Source organism: Thermobia domestica, chromosome 8, assembly GCF_964235325.1.
Source record: "Thermobia domestica chromosome 8, izTheDome1.hap1.1, whole genome shotgun sequence".
Lineage (NCBI taxonomy): Eukaryota > Metazoa > Arthropoda > Insecta > Zygentoma > Lepismatidae > Thermobia > Thermobia domestica.
Genome location: NC_137461.1, coordinates 238,395,326 through 238,422,860, shown reverse-complemented (window position 1 = coordinate 238,422,860; position 27,535 = coordinate 238,395,326). Strand labels below are relative to the sequence as shown.

General features: G+C 35.2%; 1 protein-coding gene across 1 annotated transcript in view; it reads right to left on the bottom strand.

Moving 5' to 3' along the window:
• Window positions 1-27,535, bottom strand: part of LOC145691967 (protein takeout-like) — a 59,016-nt gene that overhangs the window by 4,621 nt on the left and 26,860 nt on the right. The window contains exons 3-5 of the mRNA XM_081767264.1: window positions 27,191-27,350; window positions 10,653-10,789; window positions 2,767-2,916 (exon numbers count right to left, since the gene is read on the bottom strand). Of these exons, the coding sequence (XP_081623390.1) occupies window positions 2,767-2,916; window positions 10,653-10,789; window positions 27,191-27,350 (447 nt within the window). The remainder of the gene's footprint in view (window positions 1-2,766; window positions 2,917-10,652; window positions 10,790-27,190; window positions 27,351-27,535) is intronic.

Below are 27,535 nucleotides of genomic sequence, written 5' to 3'. Positions count from 1 at the left end.
TTGTTAATATTTGGATTTTCTGCTTGCTCATTTCTATAATCCCCAATAATGACACTCATTGCCAACGATCTGAATTTGGTTGCTCTTACCCGCAAAAAAAATGTCATTGTGACTTTTTCTCTAAAATAACTGATCTTACAAGGGGCACAAAGTCAATCACTCGTAAATTAAATAGACAGACTTGCTAATAAAAATATATTAATTGTTACTGTACTGTACTATTAACACAAATCCAGAGTTATAGTTTGACGTTAAACTAAGTAAATTTAGGTTTTATTTTCTGTCATACCTGCCTCAAATGTACACAGACTTTGCATTAATTAAAATTATATAAATTGATAGAAACATTTACTTTACGTAAACAGTACAAAACAATTATTTAAACTGATCTCTCTGAAAGATTAGTATAAATCGTACTAAGGATTAGGATTAGAATTAGATTTCTGGGCTGTCAGCATCTAAGGCCATTTAGACCGTCACGTACATAAGGGATGACATCTCTTGGTGAGCACACTATCCAATGAAAGGGAAGGAAGAAATGACTAGGGAAGGAAGGAAGTGGCCTGGGACCTGTATGTTAGGTACCATCCCGGCATTTGCCTGGTGTCAATGAGGAAAACCCAGGAAAAACCTCACTCAAGATGGCTGGTCTGAAAAAGCAGTTACACTTTTTTGACCGAGTTTTCCCACCGGGAATCAAACCCGGGACCGCTCGCACCAAAGGCGAGAGTGTTAGCGACTATGTCACACGAGGCCACTAAATCGTACTAAATGAACTGCACGCACAGAAGAATAAAACACAAGCGTAAGGGTAGAAAAATAAACATTGTTATTTATATTCCAATGTAAATTATGTGTAACAATCACATCAGTAAAAATTGTTCCTTTTCCCTCAAATACATCTGAAATGTAGGTCTGTAGCTCTTTATATCAAATACATTGTATACGTTACTTTTCTCGATTATGGAGTACCGCTTTGTTTCAGTTGAAGATTAAGAGAAAACAATTAAAATATAGTATTTTCATCTTATTTGAATTTGTTGCCCTTGTTCTCTATTCATGCAAAGCCAAGGATTTCATCACTTGTAGACTCTGACTCGTGGTTGTAGGGATATAGCCAGGACTAGAAAAACGTTAAGGCCCGAATGTCAAATATCATGCAATGGAACATGCATAGTACATCATATAAAAATAAATGGTATACAAGGAATACTTTAACTAATATAGTATTGATTGCTACGGTTTCTCATAACGGAATTTCGATAAATCAACACCTTTGAAAGTAGCACTCTTTGCTCGTCTAGTGTCTAGCGCCAAGAGTTTCGGTACACATTTTGCGTCGGAGAGTATCTAACGTATAACACGGTGCTTTAATACCTCGCTTTAAGGTATAGATTTCTGCTTACGTAGCTTCATTGCTAACAAACAAGGGCGCCGATCCTGGAGGGCCAAGGGGGCCCGGGCCCCCCAAAGCTGATGTGGGCCCCTATTTTATTTAAGGATATACAATATTTGGCATAATTTGAATGCAATTTGTCTTAAAATCCTCATGCCTTCAGCATCTAAATGGGTCCCCCCCTCCAAATTTACAGAGTAATCGGCGTCTTTGCTAACAAATGACTTAAATATTAACCAATCAATCGACGTTAAGGGTTAAAAAGGATAAAGTTATATTAAGATTGTAAATACTGAAGTTGTAATTTAAGTTCGTTGAAAATATGTGGAGGTTATACTCCACTGATCTGAATTTTACATTTTTCATTAGTATATTTACATACAATTTATTAAAATACTATGTATGAATACCTCAGACACATGGGGGCAATTGGCTCCGTACTCATCTCGAAATGATGCCCCTGAATCAACATTTTACACTCAACCAAGTTTGTGAGCCCCCATCCACAACATCGGATAGTAAGAACTTGTGAAATTTCAATTTTTATGTATACATTAGGGTATTTGTTTCTATAGTGTGTTCGCTCAATAGAAGTGCAGTTTGGCAAATGTCTTTGAAGTTATCATGCCTAATTTTACAACAGTATCCCTTCCTCCTACCATCCCTCTTTTGACCGCATTTGGGGGATGCGAACCACTATGTCTGTTAACACACACTATGTCTTGGCACCCACTATTTATTCCCAATACTATATGTAATATGAAACAGATGTCAGATAATGTAAGAACAAGGAAATACAGAATCGAGCACTTGGAACTGTGGCAACTAAGATTCCACGTGGAGCTGACAAGTGACTGTCAATTGTTTGAAAAGAAGGTTCTGGTTGATCATTTAGTTATCGGGGCTTTTCTCCGCAAGATTCCTCAGATGATGACTTGTTTATGGTACAAGTCACCACACAAGAACTGCACTCCGGTTGAAGAAATGAACTAAATGTTAATTTGTCCTTTCCACAAATCCACATTATTGGTTTGGCATACTTCTTGATAACCGTAAGAAAAAGACTGTAGGCTATTTAGAAGTTTTAAAATGCTAATCCTAGGAGAAGTAGGTACATTTAAAATTTGTAGAGTATCTCAAGAAGTCTCTAAAGTTGGATGAAACAAACGGCTCTGCTCTGTTTTAGATTGCAAATTATTCATCCCATGCAAAGAAGATCATTTCTGCTAGTAGTCTATAATTACAAGCCATGATTTTACAGTATTGTAAGACAGAGACACTATCAATAACAAATCTCGAGTTTCCCGCATTAAATGTGATATTATCTGTTGATATAATAAACAAGAAAAATAGAGAAATATCGAAATTACCTAAACGTCTGTCGTTGCCAAATAGATTTCTGTAGTTAAACGTAGCCTTCTCTCCATCGAAATCTACTTCGACGTTTTTAATCTTCATGTAACGTTCACCATTTTTAAACATTGGTTCTTCTTCCATCACAGAGTACAGATGAGCTTCCGCTAAAGAAAGAGAGAAAATTATTTCAAAATATAATTTAATATTATGTGACAAAAATTTATAATATTGCTTTCAAACCTTTAAATCTACGTATTTAAATTCAAAATACCATTAACCCACAGGATAACCATTATATCTTAAGAGCCTCTTCTTACAGTGTTTACTATAATAATTCTTCTGAACTCACAATATTCCTTTCAAACTTTCACAAGGTTAAGAAGAGGATAAACTATACGCAATAGGGGTTCTCTCAGACGGACTACATATGAGTTTACATTAAAAGCAAGGGTCCTCTTCTATTTAGGAGAGATCATAGATGCCTCAAGATCTGAAATGGACGGCATTCAAGGGTCTTCGTTAAGGTCACCACCACTGTTCACAATTTTAATGAATAACAAATATTAGCCATTTAAAGCTGTTAAGCAGACACAAAATGCTTAGAATTTTAGTGAATAACTCAAAGATTGGGCATTTAAAGTTCTTCGTTAAGGTCACAAGGAATTTTTAGAATTTTAGTGAATAACACCGTTCAACGCCAAATTTCTTTCCTGAAAACTAATAGACGATTCTGAAAGGTTTTGTCCCGCTGAATTCTAAAATAATAATAGATTTTTTGTGTACCAGCCCCCACTGTTGACGAAAGTTGACAAACGTTGCGTGAAAAGTGGAAACTTTATCGTCGGAACAAACTTTTCCCACCTACACCCAGGCCCGACTGAGAGGGTGGGGAAATCGGGGCTTTTTACCCGGGACCCGGACTGCTGAGGAGCTTGGCGAATAGAGAAAGTATTATAACCCTTGTGCAAAAGAGAAAATTCCTACAAACATTTTCCGTATTTTTTTGAAAAAAAAAAAAAAACATGTTTACTCGATATCGTTTAATGTTTATTTTATTTTTTTATGTTTGATTGTTAGGTTGTTTATTAGTTTTTGATTCTTTTGCTATATGTGTGCACAAAATACAGAAAAATGATTCTTTAAATCACTTCCTCTGTCAAAAGAAAATATTTTCCTTCTGAGAAAGATCTGATCTGAGGGATCTAAAAGAGCTCAACCTGAGTGCTTAAACTCTGTATGATACAAACGGGACTGAAAGTTACTTAAACACGTTTGAGTGTATACTTACGTCATCAATATTGTTTAAAATACTGAGAGCTATCAACTACAGGAACGTTGTCTTGCAAGCAAGAGAAATTACTTTGGATGTCGAAGTTGGCAATATCACAAGTTTGATAGAATATCTAATATTACTACGCAGTAAACGGGAAAACATTTTGCAAGAATGTAAACTTGAGAGCACAAATCCAGGAACAACTTCAGATTTTACAGAAAGGCGCATAATCGAGAAACGTTTAGCAGATGAAACTGTTGAAGAACCAGAAAGGAAGAACCCCGAAGAAATTTTCAATCATTTTTTTAAATGTTATTCTGGATTGTGGTACAGTCAATCTTAAATGCCACTATAAAGCAATACATGATCTAAACATGAAATTCGATTTCTTGTGTAAGTATACATCGTTGAGTAATGATGAACTTGATTAAAATGTAAGAACGAGATTAGAACTCTACAGCGATGATGTATCAGATATCATTAATGGAATGGTTCATCTACAAGCGTTTCAATCTGTCAACTTCAGTGATGCTCTGACACTATTTCAGTTGCTCAACATAATTCTTGAAGAAAAACTAGTCAACATTTTTCCGAATGTTACTATTGCTCCTCGTATTTTTAGTACTCTACCAGTGTCTATGGCGGAGGCTGGAAGATCGTTCAGGGTACTTGCAAGAGTAAAGAATGTCCTTCGGTCATCGATGACAACAAAGATTATCCGACTTGGTAATTCTTATAATGGAGTCTACTTCAGCCCGCCAGCTAAACTTTAGTGATATCATAGATATATTTGCTAACAGGAAAGCAAGAAAGAATATTTTGTAAATTACAAAGTGTAATTCTTGTAGTGTAATTACGTAGTATATGTATTTAATGTAATTAGTATAATGTAACTAGTAAATATATGAAATATAGTTTGCCGATTTTTATACCGGGCCGGATGCTAACTCAACTCCCCGGCCCCGAGTTGGCTCTCGACGAGACTGCCTACATCTAGCAACACCGGACGGCGGTGAAACATGGGAGCATCAATATTGTATGTTTACTCCTTGCTTGTTGGTGTAGTGAGCTGCATTTTCTCTTGAGGTTCTGTGCAAATAGAAGATAAACAACATTGAAATGGTGTTCTTGTGACTCATAATTTGTGGATCTTTTGTTGTGAACTGGGTAACACTTGAAAACGTTGTTGTGTTTCGTGTTTTATAGTGGTATAAGTTTGAAAATGTCTAGGAATTGTAAAAATCATCCTGACAAGTTCTGTTATGTATGTAGACGGATAACTCCTAAACCGAAGCTCATTAAGATAACGCCTGTTATGAAAAAAGCGTATGAATTGTATTTTTCATTGAAAGTCGATGTAGACAAACCCTGGGCACTGAAATTCTATTGTAGATCCTATACAGTAAATTTTACGGGCTTTTTACGTGGTTCTCACAAATGTATGCCATTTACTACACTAATGTTATGGTTTTAATCACGTGATCACATACTCGATTGTTACTTTTGTCTGTCAAATGTAAAGGGAATAATCTCCAGGGGTAAATACTCAGATCTACAATCAGCTAAAAGACCCATCCCACATGGTGAAGGTTTTCCTGTTCTAGTGCCGCCAGATATATGGACAGTAGACAGCAGTGATGATGAAAGTGAAGATGTTATGGAAACTGAGAGTGAAGACCCTACATACAGTGCACGTACCACATTTCATAACGCAAGAGGAACTGAACGACCTTATTAGAGACTTGAACCTACGCAAACAACAGGCTGAACTCTTAGCTTCAAGACTTAAGGTTGGAACCTTCTTCAAAAGGAAACGAAAGTGACAATTTCCCGTGATAGGCAACATGAATTCCTCAAATTTTACAGCAGTAGTGATGATTTCATACATTGTACTGACGTGGAAGGACTGATGCAGGCATTACAAATAAAGTATAAAGTCGATGAGTGGCGTTTATTCTAGAACTCGTCAAAAGTAAGTATGAAGTGTGTTCTCCTCCACAACGGTAATACGTACTTTTCCATCCCAATTGGATATTTCATTAATTTGAAGGAGACGTATCAAAATGTAAAAACTCCTTTCCGACAAAGTGAGGTATATTGAGAATAAGTGGAACATTTGTGGAGACTTGAAGGTGATTGGTTTGGTGTTAGGGTTACAGTTGGGCTATACAAAGTATTATCGTTTTCTGTGTGAGTGGGACAGTAGAGCAAGGAATCTGCACTATACACAAAGAGAATGGTCTACTCGTACATCTCTCACTCCCGGAATTAAGAATGTGGAAAAGAAACCCCTTGTTGACACCAATAATTTTTTCTGTCTCTCCTGCACATTAAATTAGGCCTTAGGAAGGTGTTCGTGAAAGGGTTGGAAAGGAAGGACAAGGATTTAAGTATCTCCAGGAAAAGTTCCGAAAAATATCAGATGCTAAACTAAAAGAAGGTGTAATCATTGGAACGGAAAACTTGGAATTCTTTTAAGAGTCTCTCAGAAAACTTTCTGGGAAATAAAAGAAGTGCGAACTATGTGCAACTAGTGGATGAGTTGTTGTCAAACCTGCACACTATGGCATCCAACATGTCACTGAAAGTGCATTTTCTACACAGTCACCTGTCGTTCTTTCCCAAAAAACCTAGGAGCTATGTCCGATGAGCACGGGTCACCAATCTATTCAGACCCTTGAGAGCGGTACAAAGGAAAATCTGTTGTGTCAATGCTCGCAGATTTTTGTTGGAACTTCGCATATGACACGCTCCCCACATCACACAAGAGACAAGCTCAAGAGACAAGAGTAAGTGTTTCCTTTCGTTTGAGTGCCAAAGTATAAATGCAGTCAATTCAGCTGCGGTTTTTCCTCACTTACAAGTGGAAACTTTGTAGTTTTCATTCTTAGGGACATAGGAGTTTCTTGCAGTTTGACATACAAAATGACGCATTTTTTTACTTTACATCTCTCACATTTTGTCCCATTTTGGGCTATACAATTGCGCATTTTGTCACATTTTGGACTATACAATTGCGCATTTTGTCGTCAAGTAAATTAGTTTACAAGATTAAATATACAATATTATACACGGTGTTTCTTCCAGACCTGTTTTTTTGGGGGGCACTGTCCCTCGGAGCAGACCAAAATAATACGTCTATAATATGATAAATAGAATAGTATCAGCAGTGCCCCCGGAATACTAAGTGTGCTCCCCCCGGAACATTGTTCCTGAAAGAAACACTAATTATACAAACTCTAATTCAGGCTTAATATACGTACTTCATCAACTTGTGAAAAACCTCTTGCCCCTGTTCATTCTTTGTCAGTTTAATATGAACGGAAATGCCACGAAATACAAAGATATACATTTTCATTTATATTTCTGAGATCCATATGTACCATGTACATATATTTTTCAACATCTCGTTTTTACATCAAAGTCACAATATTTATAAAATTCATACATTAAAAAGAAGCCATTTAATCTTTATTTATAAATTTATCAACTTCAGATTCGTAATCAGAAGGACAAAAGCTATAGAGAACACCTACTTGTATTCAGGAAAGAGAAAAAAGTGAAAATTTGTAGGATAGTGTAATCTAAAGCCTCGTCATTTAAAGCTCTTTGCTAAGCTCACAAGCTATGTTTAGAATTTCTGTGAGCAATTTAACGATTCGGTATTTAAAGTTCTTCGTTAAGCCCACAGCAAATGTTTAGAATTATAGTGAATAACTTAAAGATTTGGCATTTAAAGTTCTTCGTTAAGCTCACAGGGAATGCTTAGAATTTTAGTGAATAACTTAAAAATTATACTGAACATTTATGCACGCCACTGATACGCAGATGAAAAAATCAGGTATTTCATTCGGTTAATTCGTGAATTAACATGAGGGAATAATAATTGTGGAAGATAAATAAAGCGTTCATTTCACAATCTAGATAATTTGATTTTTTCCAGAACCATTTTAAAATCAATAGACCAGGTGTGAATCCAGAATGTTTTGTTGATAGGGGTCCAATATTTAGGGGTGTGCAATATTACAACACACTACGTCGATATAATATTAAACCGTTGTTATATTACGGCAAGTAATAGACGACAAGTAATCGTTAGCTACTATCATCTATATTCTGATAAATTGATAGTACTAAATTGTTTCTAACAAAAAAAAAAAAAAAAAAAAAAAAAGAAGTTCAGATGAAATATAAGATGAAATCTTTATGCTACATTAATAATTTTTCCTTTAAAAGTATAGTTTTACTAAGAAAGTGTATAAATGTTTTGGATCCGGTCACTGGCGTAGGGAAGGGGGGCCCAGAGGGGCCGCCCCCCCCAAAGAGGTCCGACAATGTACTTCGGTACTTTGACGTTCGTAATTTTTTATATATTTTTATGTTTATATATTTATTTGTTTGTAATGTTTCTATATGTACCTATAACAGCACTTGGCCCCCCCCAAACACACATCCTGGCTACGCTACTGGATCCGGTGGATGCGTCCCTGCAAGAGATCATATAGTGGTCGAGATTATTAATGACGCACTTCATTGAATTGTACGTGCTTTTCCAAACACACGTTTTGTTTATGAGGTTACATGCTGCTGGTTACATATGAAATCACAACATACTTGTCTCTCTTACCCTTCCTTCCTCGTAATGTGTTCTGCATGATTTCTGGTCTGCTAAATCTTTGCAAAAAGTAATTTCAGGAAAATTTAGTAATAATTATTTTCCTGACAATTGCAGTTGCGTTCAGGGCCCTTTGATTTTCTTCTGTCATTTCAGTGTTTTTGAAATTAAATTAACAACGATTGATCACCATTAGTTCACTACGAGTATACTTACAAGATGTCAACTGACATTTGTTCGTTGTATGCTTAGCTGTAGTTTTCTGTACGAAATAGGAATAAAACTAACAAATTTAAGTCATAACTATAAGTAATGTTAGATATAAATCTAAAAAGTGTGTTAGATATAACAATACAATTTATTTCCTTTAAAATTAAATTTTAAATCACTACATCGTACAGGCGTAATGTTTTTTCACATCCAGAGAAAATCATTCCACTAACTTACATATAATTTAACAACGAAGCGAATTTTGAGATTAATGCTAATTTTAGTAATGCTTTTACTCAATACTCGAGATCAAACCGAGCTATTTAAGTCTAAACTTCATCTCGAATTACAAGTGTCTCTCTTGATCTCGGTCTTGTCTCTACTAAGTTTCGATATATTAACTGTTTCATCTCGATTTATAAACAGCACCTCGATCTCGGCTTTCCCTCGAAATTTCGAGACGAGATGAATGAATTCAACACTATTCTTGATCTCGGTACAATCCCTATTCTGAGGTGTTAGGCTGACAATCAGTTGTGAAGCCCATTGGAAATTCGAGTTCTTGTCAAGAATATGGCCGCAATGGATTAGGCAGGAAAGTGGATAGGATTACTTAGAAAGGCATAGAGATACGTATCCTTGTTAGAGCGACTTGACATAAAAAGTAGAGAACTCAATTGTGGTGTGAAGGGTCCCTTGTTCGATCCAACACTATGTGAGATTCAGCTGGATAACATAATGTTTATGAATTCTCCCAGGATTCTACTATTTCCTCGCAGATTCGTATGTTACCAATTCTTTCATAGTCAATATTTCGATTAATCATTAGAATATGTGATATACGTTTTACCCTGTATGTTTTACCCTCATATAGACTATGTGAATATTGTAGTTAGTTACAAGAAAGTTACAAAATGACAAAATGACTCAATGTCTCATGATACTAATTATGAACGTTTATGATACTAGGTTCAAAAGCTGTTGAAGATATGGCGCCTTAAAGGAGTGAAAGTATCAGAACTGTCAACAGTGAAATATCAAGCAATCATAAACTTCCTATATCTAAAGAAGATGAAAATGAAGGAGACCTATGAAAAGACGAAAACTGTTTAAGGCATTTGCTCATCCTTAAGTACTGTCAAAACATGGAAGAGACAGTTGAAATGTAAGCGCTTGGGTTTGGAGATCGAACCGAGAAATGGCAGACCTTGTTCAGTGATTTCTGGGATTGCAAGGGAGTTATTCTTACTGGTTTCCTAATTTATGTTCATAGAGTGACTGGTACAAGTTACAGAGATATGCTGAAAAAAAAAAAACTTCGTGATGGTCTTAAGGTAAATCGCCATGCTGTGCTGACTAAAGGTGTTCATCTTATAGTGGAAATAATCCCGTCCAGAAAACCCAGGAAAGCATGATTCTTGCGTAAAGCATGGGTCAACAATTACTTCTTATTTCCCGAAATTAGTTAGTCGCCGAAACGAAAGCATATTTTGTTAGGAGGTCATTTCCAAAGTAGAGCACTGATTTTCTAGCCACTCTAGCACTTTCGACCGATTGCCGAAGTGGTTACTTTGTAGGGAAATTATGTGAAAACGGATTAATAGTATATGCGAATTTCTCTCCTCTATCTCAATTCTTTCATAATAGGGGCAAAAAGTTATTTAACGACCCTCGTAACTTGATATTCCTCACCTAACGTGATTTTATCGTTCAGATAATCTTGAAATGTCCTGTATTTGTGTATGAGCTCACATAAGATGGAAATATATATATATATTTAAAAAAGAATAAATTAATCTTACACAATATATTACTGCATTCTCCTTCCCCGTTTACTGGCAATATGAGAATCCTTCCTTTGGTTTTATAATTTGCTTCCAACCTCATAATGGGAGTCGTAAGCCAAAATATCAGCTTTCTCGTTCCTGTAAATTCATCCCTGAAAAACAGAAGAACAATTACACATTAAAAGTAAGATTATGACTTTGACCGTCACGTTCATTTGCTGGATCCGGGGTGAAAGTAAATTGCGGGAACTCTATACCCAGCATGAACAAAGTATTTCGAGACAAATTTTACTTCTTTCATACCAATGATAGTGATATCCTTACATACGTGCACTTCACAACATTAATGCTACACAGTTGTAAATACCTCTTACCAAACGATAGTGTATCATTTCTAATTTTTTTGAACTTATGGAAATAATTAGAACTGAAAATTGTTTACTTTTCCCTGAAAACGTTAAGTTTGAGTCTATGGGTAGGACTTCTGGAGCACAGAGAATAGGAAAGTATCATTGCCCCGCACACAAAACGAACCCGACTATGCTAATTTACAAATTTTCACAAAATTAAATATATTGAAAGAAATTGAAGGCCACAATTGTCACTTCTTGGACAAAGCTGAAAATGAAATGAAATCTTTGAGTTTTACATCCTACGCTTACGCCGGCTAGGCTAAAAGAAACGGTGATGATGAGAAATGAATGAAATGGTGGAAAAAATAAAGTGGGAGGAAACAGAAGAATCCCAGAAAACCCACAGTAATGATTTGAAATATCAAATTGCTGTAAATGACATTATGAGTTTTATGTCTAGTGAAAGTCATGTACGAAATTAGATGTGATACTCAATTATCTACTTTTTCGAAATATAATTCTTTGAGAAAAGTCGTATTTCTAATTACTTGTAACTTGTTTTATATTTGTGTAAAATACGTCGTATAATGGCTGTAGTATTCTACATTAAGATACTTCGGATATGCGTTACCCAGACTGTATCACTTAGATTATTATTGTTCTAGAACCCTCTAAAAGTTTGTTGGTTTTCCATATTTGTAATATTGTACCGTCCTTAGTTTCAAAAACTACATAAGAAATGTGCTGCAATATGTTTTGGGTAATACGTAGATTTGAAAAATGTAGTAACGTGACTTAGTGCCACTTGAAAAATCCAACTTCATGTTAGATTGACAACACTGTGAATTTTATGGTATCAGGAGGTATGCGAAACAATGTCCCCCCTCCCGATATTTGCATGGTACAAAACCTCAGTGTATTATCAGTACAGAAGTATTAGCAAAGGATTGGTTTGGTTTAAGACATAATACTGGAATAGGAGAATCAATAATGACATTAAAAGGATTGACAGAATAGACAATTTGAATGGGAACTGGAACTTTGCAGCATTTTTGGACTTGGAGAAAGCATTTGATAATCTAGAAGGAACAGAATATTCAGGATTATGAAAGAATCAAGAATAGACCTTAAGAAGCCAAGAACAATGTAAACCCACACAAATAACAAAAGGCAGCTATTGAAGTAGAAGGAGACAGAGAGAGAATAAATAGTTTAGAAAGGGATCAAGTAGGAAAGATTCGAAGAACAACACAAGATTCTATCCGAAATCGAAATAAAACTCATGAAAAGGTTCATGAAATGTAGCGTTGTATGGAAGTGAAGCATGGACTCCAGAAGAAGACGACAAACAGAGCATGGATACCTTCGAAATGTGGTATTATAAAAGGATGTTGAAAGATAGATATGCGAGTAAAGTAGCAAATGAAAGAGTGCTGGAAGTAGCAGGAGAAAAGAAGTCTATACTGAAGAATAATTCGAAAAAAAAAAGGAATAGAGTGATTGGACACTTTATGTCACACGAAGGAATCACCATATAGGTGTATTAACCATGGTGGGAATAGTAAAAGAGAAAATACTTAAAGGGAAACCGTAATTAAAATATGTGGATCAAATGATAGAAAATGTAGAGAGGAAGAAGTACATGAAAATTAAAACACTGGCTGAGAACAGCGAAGAATGAAAAATCTAGACATCGCTGACTTGAGAAGATGAAATAGATGTGAAGGTCGATGGGGAATGTAGCTGAAATGAAAGTAAAACCGACGACCAAGTGTTGGGAATAATATGGAATAACAGGTCATACGTTTTGGTGAGTTATATATCTATATTAGCGAATATGATTTTTTTACCTTTACTTTGTAAAGGTAGTTTATGTCCAATTTAGAGTCAACTTATAATAACGATTTACTAAAACCAATGAACGATTTTTTTCGTTTCTTTTTTTTTTTTTTCGCAATAGGAAAGTTTACTAATTAATTAAGGAAGAAAATAAAATAAAAGACATAGTTGAGTTATAATTCAAGTTCGTATTTTCAGTCAGGGCTATAAAGTGAAGGGGAACGTGCGGAGATATCGTCCCCCACTCCCAAAAAAATATCTATGGCATTCCTCCAATTTCCATAATTACAATGGGGATACGCACGGGGGAAGGCGTGACAAAGTGCGTTCCCCTACCATTTCAGATTCACTTTTACCCCTGTTTACAGTATGTATTAAATGTGTATCAGTCAAAAGTAAGCATACAGAGCAATACATTTCAAGCATGGAGGAACATTTCACATTTTACAATGGAAAATCCGTCACCTTCCAGTTATGGTCCTAATTTACTGCCAGCATTGGTAATCATTTATATCTGAAATCATTACCTTGCAATGTTTTCTCTGTGTGTATTCCTCCTAAAACCGTTGATCGTAATTTATTTACAAATTGTAATTAGCTAGTAGCTATTAGTATTAGTCAGAGAGCAGAAAAAGGGTGGAACAATTCTTTTCCTCTAAAAGTCAGAGTAACATGTTGAAAACTGAAATTGAGGATGCTAGAATGCATTGGAAGATTGATAATTATGATAGTAAGAGAGGAACACCGAGTAGTTACGTTTAAAAATAGTATGGTACAAGTCAAAATTTTTCAGACAACGTGTGTTCCTAAAATTTAAAATAGCACAGTACAACAATAGAACGAAACTACTCCTTATATGATTGGTCACAAATTAGTCTCACATGGATGTTAAATCTATCACTGCACAACCACTAAGATACCTTATTTATCAATACATATACAGGGTGTTTCAATATAGTTATAGTTTCAATGTGGTAGTTATCATCATCATATCATCATAGGTATTCTGCCTTTATTGGCAGGTCACTTGCCGCAGCTGGAAAGCTTCCATGCTCCACGGTCCTCTGCTAACTTCTTCGTCTTCGCGTATGATCTTTCTGTTTTTATATCATCCATTAATTGTAGTCTCCTTCGCCCCCTCCCTCTCTTTCCCGCCACCATACCCTCTAGGACGTCCCTCATGATACAATCTCTTTTTAGGCAATGTCCCAACCAGTTTCTCTTCCTCTTCCTAATTATATCTAAAAGTGTTCCTTTCTCACCCACCATTTTTAACACTCTCTCATTCGTTTTGCGTTCGACCCAACTAATTCTTTCCATTCTTCTCAACACCCACATTTTGAAGGCTTCCAGTCGATTTTCATCTCCTTTACGTAATGTCCACGTTTCCGCCCCATACAGTACAACACTCCACACGAAGCATTTTATGAGTCTTTTTCTCAACTCTTTATTCAAGGTCCCACAAAACAGACTTTTGTTCCTCCTAAAGGCTTCTTTCGCCATTCCTATCCTTGCTTTTATTTCACGTTCGTGTGGCAGTTATAGGCTGCTAAAAACACGAAAAAGTGAAATTTAAAGGCTCATAGCTCCAAAACTATGGGACCTACCGTAGTCGGCTCAAGACTTCACTTGGGAACTAGTATGTGCCCAATCCAAACATCCAAGTTTACACTCTTCCAGCACTCCTGCAAGAATTTTAATAGAGGTAGCTGGTGAGTACCAGACCGGTAGCCAGCTCAAAAATGTAGGAGGGACGGTAGAAGTTAGGGGGGCCGACCCAACCATATTATAGTTAATCACCATATTATAGTTCATTTGCAAGCCTAGCGTGAAAAGCTTAGGGGGACCCAGTGAAAATTTAGGGGGCCGGCCCACCCTAGCACCCCGTGGATACGGGCCTGGTGAGTACTTAAAATTATATCCCTGTACCCAAACTTGTGTACCTTAGGATTCTGAAACATGTATTTTTGGATAGCGCATGGATTAGTTTCTAAGTGAAGTATTGACCCGACTACAGTAGGTTTCATAGTTTTGGAGCAAATTAGTAGCATACCAAAGAATATAAGCTACATCGTCTTGTACACACAGAACTACAAGTGCATCATAGGAAATTTGAAACATTTACGTGCATCAAATGGCGCGTTAATATGTATAAATTTCGTTTTTGTCACTGATGCGCAGCATTTTCAACCCTAGAGAACGATCGAAAATAAAAAATGGGTCATTTGAGACATATAAATGCATTGTGGTTTAAGATTACTCAATTGATGCAGATGTTTGCATCTGTTCGCGGATGCATTTCTTCTTGATGTGAGCGTCACCTGTCGTGTTTTGTTTGAAGCTAATCTTCAGCACTTACTGCGCATGCTCGACTGGTTTTCGTGTTGTTGTGGAGCGAATTCTGACTTGTTATTGTGTGTGTTCTTTTGTCTAGTGCTGGACAGAACTGCTACGAAAAACGGAGGTAAGTGTATATTAAAATACGATATTATTGTATTAGGTAGTGCAAGTATGTAGTTATTAAGAAAAGTACCATTAGCAAAACAAAAATAGCAACAAGAATAGAGACAAAGCCATAAGGGATTCTCAGAAGGAACTCGTTTCCTACAAAAATCCACAAAGGAGTGAAGAAATATTTAGGTTAACTACAGTACATACTGTATGTTGAAGTGACTCATGCTAGTGGCTGCTTGATTCTCATTAAATATATCCGATGCATGCGTGAACTCCGAACCGCTGTTATTATTATTATTATTATTATTATTATTATTATTATTATTATTATTATTATTATTATTATTATTATTATTATTATTATTATTATTATTATAATTATTATTATAATTATTATTATTATTATTATTATTACTATTAATAATAATAATAATAATAATAATAATAATAATAATACTTAATATTCTTATTAGGTGAAGGTTGATTATTTAGAAAAACTTCATTTAACTCGCATAAGTTGTTACTCCTGCACCAAGGGCGCCGATTCTGGGGGGGTTTAGTGGTCTGGGACCCCCAAAGTTGAAATGGTCCTCTAACGAGGGGGGCCAAATTGCTAAGTTGAAGCAGGTTCTCCTATTTCTACAGTACATGGTCGTTCATTTTTCCTTTCTACTAATGCATATCTTTCATAGGGCCCTCCAAAGTTACACAGAAAACGGCGCCCTTGTCCTGCACATACCAATAGTTGAGTATCTACTAAAAGTCACACATGGTCACGTAATTGTGATGGTTTGGTTAGAGTATCGGGCCAAAAGCCCCGATTTCGTGATATTGAAGTAAATATTGACAAAACACGGGTATGCCTACTATTGAGCAGGAAATAAATTGAAGGTTAAAATCAGTAGCACGGCATTAACCCTTACATATATCGTATATGTTTATACGTTGGGGTTGTATTTTCATTATTCGATTTAAAAAGTACTAATAAAGCTTTTTTTCTAGAGTGGAAGCGTTCTAGAACACGTTACGTATGGTTTTACGCCTTTCTGGGTCGAAACATAGGGTGTGATACGTCATAACTTAAAACTAAAGAATTTTTTGTTAGGCCTATTTTTACTATTTTTTGAGTTACTTACTTTTGCACCTATAACAAAAATTCCCTTTTTCTCGATTTTCCCGCTCAGATACTCGACGGAGACATGCGAATGGAAAACGTTTCAAAGGCTGTTCTATTCTGAAGAGAATGAGGTACGAACCATAATGCTAATGTAAATAAGGATGTCTCAGGAAATTTTTACCTGAGATCTTGTTTTAAACGGGAATTTATGGTACTGTGGGCATATTATTTTTTGCCGGGCTTACTTTTGCACCTAGAAGATCGATATTTTGCACATACATTCAGTGTACTCCTTAGTATTCTACAGATATATTTCAGATTTCTGCGGTGCCCCAAGTTGTGTTCAAACGGGTAAAAAGGTTTTAAAAAGGGATATTTTAATAAATCTCTTTATCGAGATTTTCCCGCCTCAGATACATGATGAAGACATGTGATTGGTAACGTTAGAAAGTAGTTTCCATTCTGAAGAGAATGAGGTACGAACCATGATCCTAGGGTAAATAGGGATGTCTTAGAAAATTTCCCGTTTTTGCGGGAATTTGGGGTATTGTGGGGATATTCTTAGCACATGTGTTAATATATATATATTTACCTTACTGTTCTAAATAGAAGCTTGAAATTTTGTAGACATATTCACTATGCCCTTAACATTTTTCAGTTGATTTTGAGATCTGTGTGTTAACACGGGGAGGGAGGGGTCCAGAAATGCTAAAAAAGGGATATTTTAACAAAAATCCCATTTTTTGCAATTTTTCCCGCCTCAGATACATGACGGAAACATATGAATGGTACCGTTTGAAAGACTGTTCTATTCTGATGAGAATGAAGTGTAAAACATGACCCTAGGATGTCTCAGAAAATTTTTATATTACATCCGAATCTTTTTGAGTCATCTGGGCCACTGTGGGGATGTTCTTAGCTGATTGGTATTTTGTTTCTCCCATCCTTACTATCCAAGATAGAAGCTTGAAATTTTGTACACACGTTTCGTACACCATTTAGTATTTTTCAGTTTATTTTGAGATCTGTGTGTTAACACAGGGTGTTCCGGAGGGACCCAAAATAGAAAAAAGGATTTTTTTCTACCAAAAGCCTTATTTTTCCCCTCAAACTTTCCATTTCAGGGACATGATAGGGACATGTGAATGTGCCGTTTTAACACAGTGTATAATAAGGAAAGGAAATTTCAAATGTAATTTCTGGTATCATTATCAGGTTAACTTTTCAGAGGTTAACAGGATTTTCCACTAGTGTTATGTTCTTCCAATGAATTCAATTTGATTATGAGATTTAAACTGACTGTTACTTCATTTTTAATTAAAATTCGTAGTTTCATGAATGGGAAATGAAAGAAACATAACTCAGCATGTTTTGAAGGCTACTGATGATGTGTCAGTAGAGACAAGAGACACAGGCTAACCAGTACATGCTAACATGCTACAGGCTAAACCAGTAACGTCTTAGTTACTGTTCCATTTTCATTTTTTTTTTTTTAGAACATGCGTCGTGTACTTACGTAACATCCTATATTACTGAGAAAGTAAACCTGATAGCGAAATTCTGATTTCAGATTTGAATTTAACATGATAAATTACTATAGACCTACAGACTTTTATCCCAGAAATATAACTTTTTTAGAATATTGTAATTATACATCACAAGAACAGTTTTCATATTTTTGTACCTAATTCGAAACGTCCACGTATTTGTCCGTTTGCAAAATATATCTTTAATAATTAAAAACAGGGAAATGTAAGTGAACAATTCTTTCAGATGATTTTAAAATGAAACTTTGGATGTCTTCCCGTTTGGCCTTTTCCCGTTTCGCCTTGTGCCTGTTTTCATTACTTCAGGCTATGATGCTAAGATAGTATATGCTAATTTGATTGTAAGGCGAAACAGAATTCCCCTTTGCCCTTTCCATTTCGCCTTACATCAGCGAAGGGGATTTTCAAGTTATGATAGGGAAATTTAGTGTCATTTTGGAAAACATTTGTAATGCTAGTAATATTTACGTTTGAACGAACAGAATAGCGTATAATCAAAGCAAGTATTCAGAATTTTGTGTTATCTGCGTCACTGTTTAAAAAATTGCTCATGTAGCCTTGTATTTGTACCTCACATATGAAGAAGAGAGCGGCGGAAGAACGAACATCAACAATTACTAAGACATATAGGTAAGTATAGGTAAGTATATGTAATAGTTGTAATAAGGTATAAGTAATTTTGACACTGAAGCTTCTCTGCATGTTTCTAATATTTACTCGTGCAACTTTTCCAAAAGTTATTTTAGAACTTTAGATGTGGAACTTTTCTTAAATGGCATCCTAGCTGGCACACAAATACATAGTCCATTTTTTTTTTATTTATAGTGTAACACAATTAACCGGTCGTAGTTAATCAATATTCCGTCTGTCTTTACTTTCTAGAGGGAAAGTACGATTTTTTTTTTTTTTTTTTTTTTTTGCTGTTGATGTTTAAAATGAATTTATTTTCTTCTCTCCAGGAAGAAGATTGCTAAGGGAAATTACTGTGGTGAAACTGCATCTGTTGTCCCTATTTTTGGTTCCGTTAAACACTCTCTATATAACGTACGAGCATGAACCGGGCACCACTATCGCAAACGCAGGACGGCAAAAACTTTTATTGGGGGATGAAGGCGATGACACCAGTAGAATTCTTGTAGAAAATAGTTTATCATTTCTTACGTTCTTCTTGTTTCTTTCTTTTTCTTTTTCTTTTTTTTTTTTTTTTTTGAAATCGTGAAAATCTGTTATGACAATAGTAATAGGAGTAAGAATATTAATATTAAAGCATTTTCTTTAGAATGTCTGTGTTGTTTATTCTAGTCTTTCTATCTTCAACAGGTTTTCGGCACTATTGGAACTTTGAAAATTATGTGTCAGTGCGACAGGATTGCAATAGAGGGACACTTAAGACTGTACCTCTCCTTTTCTCCCAAATGTACATCCTGCACGGAAAATATTTCGGCCATGTATTTGTTCTCCTCTTCTGCATATTGCCCAGTAAAAAGCAAGAGACACATGTAAGATTACTGGAGATAATCATGGAAGAAGCTGAGAAATTTGGACTGCGTTTCAAATTGAAAGAAGTTTCTATTGATCCTGAGAAAGTAGCAATCAATGCTGTAAATAAAGTATTTCCTGGTTAAAATCAGAGGATGTTCCTTCCACTTCTCTCAGTCTGTTGGAGGAAGGTTCAGCCGTTAGGACTTTCTCAATTGTACAAAGAAAGCACTGAAGTGGAAAGATGGATTCGACATGCAGCAGCACTACCTCTGGTACCAACTTCCCATTTAGATGTAGTGTTTTTACGTTTGCAAGAACATGCGCCTGACGTTCTATGTAAGAAGGAGTTCCATGATTATCTTGTAGACCATTGACTGGATGATGGTGATACGTTATTTTCTCTGTAAGTATGTTTTCATTTCTACATAAATAGATGGCGTTTAGTGCAAGTTTTTTCTTTTTATTTAAGTATTAAATCATTAATTAAGCTATTCCGAGCACTCTACAGTATAGCATTTTCCCCATTAACACCTCATGTAAAGTGTAATATAGAGTTTCTTGCGACGTGCATGTATTGAAGATTCTGCATACACTGATTTGTAAATTATCAAAAGAACACATTCTTTTGATTTACAAAAGAAATAAATTAGGTTCACCCAAAATTTTGCTTCGACTTTCTAACGTAGATTCTCCTGCAATCCTTTGAATTTTTAATGTGCTAATGATGTATTTTTACCTATTTGTAGTGACTTGTGGAATCACTTGGAAAACGATCAAGAACGAACGACTAACAATGCAGGACAGTGGCACGTCAAATTACGAAGAAAGGCATCAAGGGATCGCTTAGATATACATTCTTTCATTGAATTAATGAAGGACAAGCAACGTGAAAATGAAAGATTGCGAGTACTTCTTCAAGTGGGTTATCAGGAAACACTTCAGAAAGCTAAAGTAGAGACGGTTTGACGACAGGATTCACCGCCTAAAAGATAGACTTAAGAACAGTGAAATTGATGTAATTTCAAATACTGATGCTGTTTCATATTATATCCACATAGACACTTGATATGCTATTTCGGGTGTGATAATAAAATTTATGTTCTTCTAAGATATTTGAGTTTTAATTTGTCTCGAATAGAAGAGACGTTGCAGTTGAGAATAAGATAAATCCCTCTTTGTTACTGAAACAGAGTGAAAATTCCTTTCTATGTTATAAGATCAAGCAGGAAAAGGCCAAACGGGAATTCCCTTTCCGCCTTAAGATAACATCCTTATCGGTTGTATGGCAAAATGTTTTGAGGGCATAAGGCGAAACGGAAAAAGCCTAAACGGGCATAAATTAGTATACTAAAATATATTATAAAAAACGATAGAAAGATTCAGAGAACATAGACATACAAAATTTGATTTATAATCTGAGTTGGTAGTTTCCACTTTTTTTTTTTTTTTTTTTTAACTCTGTAAAGTTTTGTGTTTCCCATCGCTAGATTTGCTATCGGTACGATTTTTCTAACATTGACCAATGTTCTTTTATTTTACCAAAGATAATTTGGGGTTTTAGCTTTAGTGAAAATGGCAAAACTGCTCTTGTAGAACAACCTGTAAAAAAAAAAAAAAAAAAGCTATGTACCTAGGTATAATTAATTGAGTTCTTTTCCTTTTTTGACTTGTAAGATATACTATTTGAAGGCCTTATGTTTGTAACTATTTTCTCATAATGGTTGTGACATAGTTTAGATGGGTCTCATAAATTGAGTGGCCTAAATTGTATATTGCACATCTGATATACAGTTTAGAACACTACCAAAACTATGAAATCGAGGTTTATTGATGTGATGCACGACAGAGTGAAAATATTCCACTTTACATGAGAGCCTCTGCGACCATTTTGGAAGGTATCATACTGGATTTTAATTAATACTTTACGTTCCGATACTATTGTTGAAATAAGGTGTGATTTCGTAACGATAGTATAGTAATTTCCTCTCTGCTTGTTTGCATCCTGAACAAAATTATGATCATAAATTTACAATGACAAGTTTTTGTATATGTTCTAGACCTATGTGATAAAAATTTCGTTAACAAAGAATATAGAAAACAATCTTGTTAATGTTTTTAAAAATCACACTTTATTTCAAAAATAGTAGTGTATCGTAAAGTCTATATTTCACTAATTAACTCAAATCCAGTATGACAACTTCCAAAATGGCCGTAGAGGCTCTCATGTAATATGGAATATTTGCATTCTGTCCTGCATCACCAAAAAAGCCTCGATTACATATTTTTAGTAGTGTTCTAAATTTATTTAATCGTTTCCACACCCTTGGAAATCCTGTATATTTAGGGTATATGCAGCCAGCGACACAAACCACTGTTTCAATTAATGCATGTAAATGCTTCAGTAGGAGACAAAAAAAAATGCATAACATTTTGTGATTTCAGCAAAACGTTTACCTGCATAATGAATTTTATGCACACAAGTGCATCAATTAACATAGTTTTCATTATGCATTTAGTTGCATCCTTAAAAATTATGCATCTAAATGTTTTGCTGGAGTCACAAAAGTTATGCATTTTTTTGTGTCAACTAACGCGTCTGTGGTTCTGTGTGTAGAACCGATTTGAGCAGTGCAGTTACCAGACGACTTCGTGTAGACCTACTAGTCGCCGATATAAACTGATCTTAGTGTTTTTGCAGTGTGGAATACTATTATTTAATACTACATTTCTACTGACTGAGTAATGTAAATTGTCCATATTGTTAAGACAGCATCCTCTCACCGAGTATTTAGTACATTTTTGTAGGACATCGGAATATTGTTCTCAGAGAATGCTTAAGATTGCTTTAGGACCTTCGCTTATGTCTTGGAAAATAATGTGTAATTGTTTTTCTACGTGTAAATCAGTGTTTGTAGTTTCCTTCCCTCGACTGACACAAAACTTTCAATTTTATTACCAAATTTTCTCTAGATCTTTGAGTTCCAATTCTTATGGCGGAAGTTAAGTGATAAGATTAATTTAGGTATATTAAAGTCAGGGACGGATTAAGGCTTTTGGAGCCGTGGAGCTGACAATTTCAAGGGGGCCCTATGTTACGAATAATTCCAGCGCAATAAATTTGCTTTGCTGCCTTCCACTGCCTCATAGGCTTATCGAAACATCGAGGACTGTGCTGTAATATTTTAATGTGCTCACAAGTTTACAATAATTAGTTTAATTAGATTCATTCTTAACTGTTAAATGTTCATATACTGCAGTGTAACACACAAATGCCAAATACAAGCCAAATGGTCAATAGTCGATGTAAAAATACTAATAGTGTAAAAGGAGAAAAATCATATACAATTAGGTAAAGCTGTACAAGGTTACATTGTTAGAAAAGTTTTCTTTCTACATTTTTGCTCTGCATGTCATTAAACGATAACTCTATGATCAGACATGATTCAATAGATAACAGGGCAAGAGCATTGAGCTTTTGCTACTTCATGTTAGACCTCGTTGGAATTTTTAACCATTTAAGTTTAGAAAAGGAATTTTAGAGGTCGGTGTTGTGGTAATTTTAGAAATTTTAGAGGCCACACGAAAAATCAATTTTATCCTAGAGAAAATGTTCATGATTATCAGTTTCAAATACCTATGTATGGAAACAACTGTCAACGATTCAGGAACAAACACAAACTATTTGCTCTTTTTGTGGTCATGGTTTCCATACAGAAGATGCGTGTTTGTTGGTAGTCTTTAAATGCGTAATGTCTGTAAATGTGGGAAGTACATTTACAGATAACGCTGTATTTTCTATTACGAAATAAAGGTCATGTAAAATCCTCCGTTACTACACGAAATAATATGATCTTAATGAATTATTATTGATTAAAAATAAGAACGCTAATGCTGTATTAGATTCTGATTCGCAGATATCAATAATTAAAGAGGATTTTGTTTCACTTAAGGCTAAGATATTGAATATAAGGAATTACACGAATAAACTGAATTACTCAGAATTCTTTTTTGATAAACAAGATAGCAATTGTACGTTTCAAAGATAATGGGGAAACATTTCATCATGCTTTTTGCGTGTTAAGTATTTTTTTTCGAGACATGTTGTTAGAGAATGGCTTTTTCGTATCTCACAAGGCCCAAATTGATTTGAATAGGAACGTTTTATTGCTAAGGAGATTTGGAAAATCTCATAGATTTGCTCTAAGTAATGACTGCTAAGCACACAAGCTAATCATTTGGTTTTTAATAGAGGCCCAAAATAGCTCACTCCGTCACTAAATACGTATCGTGAAGACGCTAATGGAAGAAGACTTTAACTCTAGTGATACAGCGAGCAGGAAAAATAAGCATGGGTCTGAAGCCTATAATATAATAAGTTGATTGCTATATTTTAGTATTAAAGAGAGGGATTTGGGGGGAGGAGCTGAGCCTGGGCTCCATTGACTCCGCTCTTAATACGCTGCTGATTAAAGTAAATTCCAACTACTTTTGTTTTGCTATTTGCTTTTCGCTTCTATTTCTTTTACTTTTCCTTCACATTTTTTTCTTATAGAAAAAAATACATAATTACACACACACATTGATTATTGCTATTGTATTTGTTTATTTCTGAAGAACAAAGAAAAATTTAAGCATTTATGTTGGTTTCCCTGGACTTTCAAGTTCTACCCAAAAATATCCCTTTTCCTCGTTTTGATAAAATTACGTACGAATTTCTTCTCACGAACACTGGTGCAAACAGATGAAATATTTGACTATTTCATTTCAGACTTTTCTCCACTCTGTTTCGTTATCTATTGCTTTACGTTTATAAGGATCTGTTTGATAATTTTTTATTTACATTTTTCGATGATTATTTATTTTGTTTTGTTCACTTAACGCTTCAATCGACCATGCTAAAAATGCATTTGTTAGTCTGATTGTCGTTCGCCACAAGTTAGCAGCGTCATCACACAATTACATGTTAATGATTTAATATTGACTAAACATTTTACGGCAGATAAGTATTTCACTTGGTAGACTCTTTGACACACCTCAATCACAACTATGCTATCTGAATTCGTTCAGTGTCACTTTTATGAGTATTGTGTCACTCGAACAACAATAGATAAATCTGATACTTAATATTGTATATTTTTCCAACACGCTACATAAATAAATGATGCAGCTCAAGTTTTAAGCTCTCTATTCGAAACAAGTATTTAAAAAATTATAATTCTTTCACTATTTCTTTTCTATTTTCCTCCAGAAAATTTGTATTGTATTGTATTGTGTTTATTTCTTTTGTATGAACTTACAAGTACGAGGAATGTCCTCAAGTAAGTGTAACATGCGTCATATTTGTGCTGGGTGATATGACAATACTCAACAAAGATGAAGATCAACGGGGCCCATCAGAAATAATTGTTGAAAAATGACAATTATTCAGTGATTTGCGTATAAATACAGCGTCCGTCCATAAATAATAAACACTACAGTGCAACTTGCTATTTAATTTTGTCCCCTGCAGAATTGTTTTCCTTATAAACATGTCATTCAATGCATAAGTACTAATTTTAACTGTAAATTTTGCAAAATGTGGTGTGTCCAAAGTCGACCAGCACCAAATGAAAATATATTTCAGCTCTCACATGAGAAACGAACGACTTAATTTTTAACACAATAAAATTAGTTTTTTTCTCGATTATCTCGGAAACTACGCATGCCAATTTATTCTTTAGAATATCATATTGTTCAGCTCGATGTGGTTTATCGAATGATATGCGTCTTCTCAATAATCGTTGGATAATATTGTAAAAAAATAAAGATTAAGAGTTAATAGTAGGCTAATTTTGTTCTGTCTCATTAACTCGAATTCCTGCATCTCATTAACATTATTCTATACCCCGAATGCATGATACAAAGTACAGATTCGCACACACCCGTGACCCTAGTCAAAAGAAGGCCCGAATACCCAAATCAAAGGTGAAAACAATGCTCATTGTCTTTTTCGAATCGAAGGAGGTCGCGCACAGAGTTTGTACCTGCTTGGAACACACACTGAATGCACCTTACTACAGTAGAGTGCATAAGTGTCTAAGACAGAGGTTCCGGTGCCTCCATTTTGACATCGCTCACGGGTGGGTGCTTCACCACGACAACGTGCCGGCTCAAACAACGCTGTTGGTAAATGAGTTTCTGCCCAAGATACACGTGGCAACGCTACTTCATTTCCTTACAGTCCTGTCTTGACATCGATCGACTTCTTCTTGTTTCCCAACGTAAAAAGGGCGCTCAAGGGAAAGCGTTTTGCGTCAATTCAAGAGGTTCAAGCCGCCATGACGGCAGCATTAAAGAGGATGTCAGTCAAGGACTTCCAGGACTGCTACAAATAGTGAGAAAGTCGCTACACTTGCTGTATTGAGACTCAAAGTGCCTACACTGAAGAATATTGATAGCAGGTTTAATTAGCCTATCGTTAAGAAATTGTTTGCAAATAAATAAATTGGTATACCTTCAGAACGGACCTTGTATATTCTCATATAGTAAATTTTTATATTTATACAGGGTGTTAATAAACTATACCGACAAACTGTAAGAAGTGATTCCTCACACCAAAATAAGGAAAAAGTTCAGATGGACCTATGGAGAAAAGTGCATAGTTTCAGAGCTAGGGCTGTCCAAAATCTCGAAAAAGCTAAATTTCAATATGGCCTATTGCAAAATCCAGAAACTGTGGGTGGTGGTTCTTATAAGCGTAAAGGAAGTCAGGCATACACAACCCAAAATTGCATATTTCATCAATTGTCAATAGATGTAGAGGATATTCGCTACAGGGTATAATTATCATATTTGTTTTCAATAGAGTTTTCAGATATACCCTGATTTCAAGAAGGATCCAAAGTAGGCAGGACGTAAGCTTTGACAACAATGGACAACCAATACTTCCGAGGGAAGGTGGAAGTGTTAGGAACCGGCAGCTCTATGTTTCTTTGTGTTCGGAATAACGTGTGATACTAATTTTATGTATTTCGTCCACGGTATATTTCATGTTTTCTTCACTTATAAGCGTGAAAGAAAACATCGCACCATGCGTTTCCGGAGTACGAGAAACCGTGCTGCTGATGATCCTTAACACTTCCGACATCGCGCGAAAGGATTCTATATTCACTGCTATCAAGGCTTATCATTTGCCTACTTTAGACCAATCATAAAGTCAGCGTATATCTCAAAATTCGGTTGATGGCATATGTGTGGGAATTTCATCCTGCAGGGAATAATCTTTACACCCATTGAACATTAATGAAATATGCATTTTTGGATTGTGTATGCGTGACTTCCTTTACGCTGATAAGACCATCATCCACGATCTCTCGAATTCGAAATAGGGCCTATTGAAATTTGGCATTTTTGCGATTTTGGAGAGACGTAGCTCTGAAACTATGCACTTTTCTCCATAGGTCGTTATGAACTTTTTCTCTTATTTTGATGTGAGGAATCACCTCTTAATGTTTGTCGGTATAATTCATTAACACCCTGTATATCTTAAAGGTAGGTTAAAATCCCGAAACCTCCCTTATGTACGCCATTCTTTATTGATAACTCCTTTGTAGTTAAACACAATATGACCATTTTTTTCATATTCTAGTCTATAAATTTTTGAATTATAATCTCTACAATATTGAATCTGGCATATTTTGTTAAAGATTATGCTGAATAAGTATTATTAATCATTCAACCAAAGAAGATAAAAGTTAATACTCATTTTTCTTATATACTTACTCTATAAAGTTTGCATAGGAAACAGTAGCGTTTCTTAAACCAATAAATTTAACTTTGGTCCATTCCAAATTAAGCGAAACGGGTCCGCTACCTTGTTGAACTGCTATTTTCTCTATTTCTAAAGGATCATACGGTGGGATGTTAAATTCTGGAATTCCCTCTGCAACAGACAGTACAACATTAGAATCATACTTCAAATACATTAACATTTCACTTCAAACTAGACCTATAAGAAAATGTATATTGTTTAAGAAAAACTTAGAAATAGTGTACGGTACTTTTTGCCTTTTTTTTTTAAGACCACTTCTTTTTGAGCTGAATATCCTTCTTCAACATCATTGAGAA